The sequence below is a fragment of the Carya illinoinensis genome, chromosome 1 (genome assembly GCF_018687715.1).
Source record: "Carya illinoinensis cultivar Pawnee chromosome 1, C.illinoinensisPawnee_v1, whole genome shotgun sequence".
Taxonomy (NCBI): domain Eukaryota; kingdom Viridiplantae; phylum Streptophyta; class Magnoliopsida; order Fagales; family Juglandaceae; genus Carya; species Carya illinoinensis.
Window position 1 is genome coordinate 6,288,838 of NC_056752.1, and position 7,537 is coordinate 6,296,374.

Here is a 7,537-nt window from a genome sequence, read left to right on the forward strand (position 1 = left end):
GTGCACTTTGGAGGTTGAAAAATATCATCAACTCCTATATCAAAGTTCCACTTAATTTGTCTCACAATAAAAATGCATGTAAAATAAAAAAAATTCTAATATTCATCTATGCAAGTATGCATGCATTACAATACAATCCACTTCATATTATATTATTTGTTATTTATATATTACATTACGAAATACTAAATTACAATATATGAATTACAAAATCAGTGATTTAATTTCCACACCAAATAGTAACTTCAAAGTGTTTGGCCTGAAAGTGATCCGGCATAAAACAAAATAGAATGAAATTGGCATAAATCTAAAAGTAACACATCCTACAAACCCTATTAAATAGGGGAAGCTAATAGATTAGCACAAGTCATGAAAAGAAAAAATCTGTTCTGAAAATCATCATTTTGATTGCTTAGTTTTTTTCCTCTCCCATCTTTGAAAGATTGCCTCAAACACCCCAAAAACTCTACCCAACTGCCTTCCTCTTCCCCCAATGAGAAACCAAATCCCTTCTTTTCTTTATTAAATTTTCCTTTGTTCAAGTAAACAGATCTAACACATAAAAATATTTATCAAACACAATGTTGGCATGGTATACCACAGTACTTGGTTCTTCCCTGACCATCATACTTCACCCATCAAGAAGACATGGATAACTATTTGCTGAAGAAGAAGCTGTTGTTAGACTATAAGGGCATTAGAAACTCATAACCAGATGTTATTGCCATTATAACCATATAACTATAACCATATTTGATGATAAAATTACTCTTAATAAAGTGGTTGTCAAAATTCATCAATGTGACAAAAGACAAGGATAAGCCAAATTACCAAAGGGAGAATAGCTAGATAGGACAACAATATGTGCAGAGGCCCTTCGAACAGTCCTAGTAATTGGGTGGCCGACAACAAGCAAGTGGCCATCCTTTGGAAGGCCCGATCTGGATTGATGGCCGTCCAGGGCACCCGTGAATGGGATCTATCTGAAAATTAAAAATTGTTTAATAGATTGATAAAGTGTATTTATTAGTATTTTTTTTATATTTATTTAAAATAATACAAACACAAATGATTTAAAAATAATACTTATTAGTATCTTTAACGTTTCATAGTGATATGACATGCGGTACATTTCTTAAATGAATAAGAATATTTACAATTGTGAGTGCTTATGTAATTATTTAAAAGAAATATAAATAAATATAAATTAACATAAAAAAATTAATTTTTTAAAAATAAATCTTTTTTTTTTTTCAAAAGCTATAATACATTTTCTACCCACTCAACAACTGGATATAAACGTAACTAATACTTGATGCCTAACTACTGTTTTCAAAATAAAATTTCGCAATATTTTCGAATCTAAAAGGTGGCAGTGACAGACGTTAATTCCACTTCAATACTTTGTCTGGAAAAATAAATAAAGAGAAAGCAGCAAATAATTGCCCAGATGGGGCCATGTGGAAATCTTTTCAACCCTCATTGATTTCAGAAAAAAAAATAAAATAAAATAAAAATAAAAAATAAAAAATAAAAAATAAAAGAAGACGCGTTCAATTGGATTCTTCGTAAAAGAAAAACGAACTTTTAAAACGCGTTTCATTGGATTCCACTGCGTAAAAGGACTAAAAAGAAAAAAAAAAAAGAAAAAAACTTTTAACGCGTTTTGTTATGCAGTTCTTTGGACTGAGTTTTTCCAAAGTGAAATTTCCAGGATGCTGTCATTCCCGTACTAGTTTCTCCGCTAGAAAAAGTGCAAGCAATAATTGCCATTTTTAACGAGAAGCTGCGGAAACGACTGTTCTTCACATTCCACTAGAAAAATTGAAAGCAATAATTGTCATTTTTAATCAGAAGCTGCGAAAACAAGTGTTCTTGATCAACAGTTCTTTGGCTGTGAGTTTTTTCAAAGCAAAATGTCCGGCATGGATGTGGTGGTGGCCGCGCTTGTCGGTGGAGCAGTCGGAAAAACTACTGAGAGTCTCTGTGACTCTATCTCTTCTACGATCAAGAACATTGTCAAAGGCACACAACAGCTTGATGTTTTAGCCAAGAACACAGCAGTGGAGCATATTCCTGGACCTTCAATTCAAGATCAAACAGCATCAGTATCAGAAGATTTAGCCAAAACTATGGCTCTATTGTTTGACAATAGATTCCAGAGGATTGGTATATGGGGGATGGGAGGCGTCGGCAAAACTAATCTGGTGAGAAATTTGAACAATAAGCTGCTTGAAATGAATTCAAATCATATGCCTTTTAGCTGTGTACTATGGGTTACAGTGTCCAAAAATTTGGACATAAAAAAGCTCCAGATGGGAATAGCTTCCAGACTGAAGTTGGAACTGAAAGAAAGTTCGGGAGCGGATGGAATGGCTACTCAACTTCATCGAAGACTAAAGGAGGAACGTTTTCTTCTCATTCTCGACGATGCTTGGCAAAAAATTGATTTGGACATTTTGGGTGTCCCGCGGCCTGAAGTTCAAAGCGGAAGTAAGATCATGTTGACATCTAGATCTTTGGATGTATGTAGGGATATGCTGACTGATGTTGAAGTTAAAATGAGCGTTTTGAAGGATGAAGACGCTTGGCAACTATTTAGTCGGCATGCGGCGGATGTGGTTAGTTTGGAACATATCAGACCACTTGCAGAGGCAATTTGTAGAGAGTGTCAAGGATTGCCTTTGGCCATCATCACCACGGGAACAGCTATGAGACGAAAGACGAATCCTGAGGTATGGAAGCATGCTTTGAATCAGTTCCGAAGATCAGTGCCTTGTGCAGCGCAAGTTGAGGAGACGGTTTATAAGCATTTGAAGTGGAGTTACGACTCATTAGAATGTGAAGACTTGAAAAATTGTTTCCTTTACTGCTCTTTGTTTCCTGAGGACTTCTCAATTGATATAGTTGAACTGGTATGGTACTGGCTAGCGGAAGGTTTAATAGATGAACGAGAAGACTATGAGGTTTTCTACAGTAGAGGAATTAGTTTGATTGAAAATTTGAAGGACGCCTGTTTGTTGGAAGAGGGTTCCAGGAAGGGCACCGTGAAGATGCATGACGTTGTTCGTGATGTTAGCATATGGATTGCATCAACCTGCAGCGAGGATGGAAGTAAATACCTCGTTCGTACAGGGAAAGGGTTGAAAGAGATTTCAGCTACCGAGCTATCAAATTCTCTCAAAAGAGTTTCTTTTATGGATAATGATTTAGAAAAACTACCTAATGATTTTGTGATTCGATGTTCAGAGGCATCAACTTTTTTACTACAAAATAATCCTCGCCTTGACTTAATTCCTGAAATATTTTTGGAACGATTTAAAGCACTGAGAGTCTTGAATTTCAGTACGACCTGCATCAAGTCATTGCCTGATTCTCTTCTTCAACTGGATGACCTCCGTGCTCTTCTTTTGAGTAATTGCAAGGATCTCGAAGGATTGCCCCCACTGGAAAGGCTCAGTAGACTTCAAGTACTTGATCTCTCTTTGACTGGTATTAGAGAATTGTCAAGAGGGTTAGAGCAACTCAGCAACTTAAGGCATCTAAACTTAGCCGGGACTTACAAACTGAAAGTGGTTAAAGCTGGAGTCATATCCAAGTTGTCCAGATTAGAAGTTCTGGACCTGTCAGACAGTGGCTACATTTGGAAAGAGAAAGGAGCGGTACAAGAGGAGGAAGCATGTTTTGAAGAGCTGCCATGCCTGGAGCGGTTACAAGTTTTATCCATCACATTGAATTGGATCCCATGTTACACTCCCCAAGATACAATTACTTCCTGGATAAATGGATTAAAAGCATTCGACATTAGCGTCGGACTATCGATATGTTCTGGTCCAGGTATTTTCTAAGATCTTTTAATTTTAAATATCATTCACATAAAAGTAATTTTTAATTTTTTTAATCTAATAGTTATTTTTTAAAAAATTTTAAATAAAATCTTAAAAATCGTAATTTTTTAAAAAAATTTTAAAATAAAAATTATATTTAAATAAATTTTAATTTTATAATAATTTTATTCAACAATTTCTTTTTTTTTTCTACTCATTCAAAATTAAATAAAAAATATTTGTTTAAAATATTTTATTAATATTTACAAACTATTTTGTGACGCATTTATGCTCCATATGGACTATTCTAAGCGATACTTTGAATATCTACTAGTGCGAGACCTATGGCTACTCTTGGATGCGCCAAAATTCGTGACTATAGATGGGATTGATCTCTCGGGAGGACAGATCGGGTGGTTGTTGAGCAATGCAAGTGATCTAGGCATAATAGATTGTGGAGGACTGAATGAGATGCTACAAGGCACAAGCTTTACATATTTAAAAAAGCTTCAGATTATGCACTGTAACTGCAGTTTTCGGACTGGAGGACCTGCAGCACAGTATGACCTACTACCCAATTTGGAGCAACTTCATCTGGAACATATGAGAGGCGTTGAAAGCATTTCAGAACTAGGCAATCTTCTCGGGCTGAGATTTCAGAGACTGAAGAAACTACTTGTGATTTCCTGTTCGAAGATGAAATATCTTCTCTCCCTGGGGAACTCCAATAATCGCACAATGCCAAAGCTAGAAGTAATCAAGGTAAGCTATTGTCCCAATTTAGAAGAGCTCTTCAATTATCTTCCATTGCAGATCAATATGGCTGATCCAAATCCTATTACCCCAAAACTACAAAACTTGAAATTGAGGAACCTTTGCAAATTAAGGAATCTTTGTAGGGATGAAAAGACTTGGCCGGGTAATAAAGTGAAGGTTGAGGTGATCGGCTGCGATGTTCTGAGCACTGAGCAATAATATGATGGAAACTAGTTGGGGGGAAACGAATTGGAGACACATGCATCCACAGGCGAAACTAAATAATATTTTACGTGTTTTTGTTGGAGTGAGGTGTGCAATATATATATATATATATATATATGTATAATTTTCTGGAAGTTTATATATATGACGTACGTGTGCATGTCTATATATATATAAAAGATAAATTTGATGTATTTTGATGTATTAATTTTGTGAGTGACATTTGATGTAATGATCAGCTTTCTTATGTACATTAACAAAATAACTAACAAGTAAAAAACTTTCCAAGGGCCAAATATATTTTATGACACTTTCTTATTTGTTTTGTTTGTAACCATGCATGGCCCATCGATATCTACTCCTGGGGTACATGAGTGTAAAACAATACAACTACTTGAAGTCGACAAGTCGCCCAGGGCGTAAGCCGCCAGTGGAAGGGAAAGGAAAGAAACCTAGAGGGGATTCACCGGCTAGACCAGATTATGATGATAATGTATTTCGCCCTTCCGAGTAATTCGCAATGGGGGTATTCATCCAGCGACCTGCATCAGCTTTATCGGGGAGGTTACTCTGGCCTCTTCGAGTCAAGCCACGTTGCCGTCACCCCCTCGAGGCTTGGGGGTGCAGTCCCCACCTGACTCGCCTGCTATGCTTCTTCCTTGGTCAATTCGAGCCCTTCAGCGGTTGCATTGGTTGTTCTGCCTACCTCGCCTGGTGGGGCAGGCCTCGCAGCTTTATTCTCTGGTGCTTCCTGGGGTCATTCTACTTAGGGATAGTAGGGCGTGTCTTTTCTTGCGCATAGAATTAACATTCCCGTTGTCCACTCTTCGGGCTCTGCTTGGAGGTAGAGGTCATGCTGGAGCACCAGAAGGGGCAACACAAGCCATGCTATGGGCTGGGGAGGCTATGGCTGAGGTTGTAAGCATAGGGGGTCAGGTGGTGGGGGCTCGTACTGGGGTAGGCAGTACGAGGAGTTTGTCGATGCCCCCGGAGCTTTCCTTGTCTTTGTTGGGGCTGAGGCAACTATTGTTAAGGTCTGAGCGGGTTCGGGGGTGACCTAGGGCGAGGGGGCAGAAGCTAAGGGCCCCTTACAATGGAGGCTGCACCCCGACTGGGGCATATAAGAGATCACGTGGGCCGTGTCTAAGCGACCACCCAAGGCTTGCAAGGATTCTTTGCACAGGTTCATACTCGGGGCTTTTGTCCCTTTTCCTTTTGGTGTCCTGACGTTCCTTTTGCAATTCTAATGAGGGTTTTTCTAGTAGGGTGTAGAGCGACTGGCGACATTCATCGTGGAGGACCAAGAAGAGTTGGAGACTAAGAACCAAGAGTCTCGTTCTTTGGCCCGCGTGGCCTTGGGTAACCCGAGGGTTGAGAGAGAACTCAGGGAGGATTTGGAGGGTTCCCTTGCTAACCTGCACCGATGTTTCAGTTATCTAAATTCTGACTTGCAGAAGTCCTAAGAAGAGGCTACATTGTGCCGTCATGACCTTGGGTGCGAGTCAGACACAAGAGGTAGTATTCAGGAGATATTTGACCGCCAATCGAAGAAGCTTGAAAGGCTTCAATTTGTAAATTTAGAGCTGGACAGCAAGCGTGACTTCGTTGAGAGGTCCCACAAGTGGACCGAGAAGAAGTTTTTGGACATCTCCCAGTCACTTTGGAGAGGAGGAACTCTCTTAAAGCTATGAGGGCAAAGGGTGACGCGCTGAAGTCTACAAATGCCGAGGTGGAGGCTTTGCTTTAGCAGTCATGCGTTTGGTAGGTCTGAGATGGAGCGTGGTACCACAGCTTCTCTACGGGCCATGAAGGGTTAAAGGACTACTTGCTAATGAACCTTGGGCGCAACACGCAGCTATTGGATTTTGGGTTAGTTACGCCCAGTCCGGTGGCGCTGGAGGCGGGAGCTTGCGTAGGGGAAGACCTAATCCCGAGTACCTTTTTGGCTAACCCCGCCATGCTCACAGCAGATCTGAACACCCCAAAGGCAGGTCTTGTTGAGTCTGAGGAGGATCTTGTGATCACTTAGTTCGGCCTTGCATTCATGTTATGTATTTTATTTCTGATTCAATGTAAAATGTTGATTTTTCCTATTTTCTGACCTCACGGATTTGTTCTTAATGAGATTATTTACTTTTGCACGTTGTCATGTCTTTCATGCTTCATTATGTATCTTTATGTCCTTTATATTTCCCCTGCTGTCGAGTCATTCGAAGACCGCCCTACAAGGCTCGTATTGCTTATAGGGTCAACGTGGCGATGGGGCGCTACACATCCCGATTGGTTGGACATTGAGGTTCCCCCGTTACACCCTTCTTATCTTAATAGTGCCAGTGGGCATTAATGACAATGAAAGATTTGAGCAGCATTCCAGCGAGATCCAAGCTAGACATGACGAGGTGGGAGGATACGCATGTTCCCTAGATCCTTTTGGGGGGGGGGGGGGGGAGACATAATGCCACAAGCCATCTATATAAAGCATCCCTTGGTGGCTGAAAAGTGCCACATCTCTTTCTTCATTTCCTCATAATCCAAGTCCCTTTTCCTTTCAACTTAAGCGGGTTAGGCTCCTACAGAGCCTCTATCTTGGTCAGCCTTTTGGCCTCATGTCAGTCCTCTTGAGCAAGGGCTTGTCGTGGGTCAATGTTAGAGCAAGCCTCAAGTTTTTCCTTGGGGGGTCATCGTGCGCCAGCCTTGAATCGTTGGGCATTGCCGATTTGACCTAACCT

At 40.1% G+C, this 7,537-nt stretch overlaps 1 protein-coding gene across 2 annotated transcripts; it reads left to right on the forward strand.

The window, feature by feature from the left end:
* Nucleotides 1-1,668: 1,668 nt before the first annotated feature.
* LOC122307956 (disease resistance protein At4g27190-like) lies at nt 1,669-6,949 on the forward strand. Of its 2 annotated transcripts, XR_006241868.1 has the most exons (3): nt 1,669-3,837; nt 4,162-5,991; nt 6,074-6,949. XR_006241868.1 is itself a non-coding variant. In XM_043121095.1 (2 exons), exons 1-2 carry the CDS (start codon nt 1,917-1,919, stop codon nt 4,800-4,802), a joined length of 2,562 nt encoding a protein of 853 aa, XP_042977029.1. In that variant the 5' UTR covers nt 1,669-1,916; the 3' UTR covers nt 4,803-6,949. The 2 variants fall into 2 exon arrangements, 1 of the variants encoding a protein (XP_042977029.1); XM_043121095.1 differs by having other exon boundaries at nt 4,162-6,949.
* The last annotated feature ends 588 nt before the right edge of the window (nt 6,950-7,537 follow it).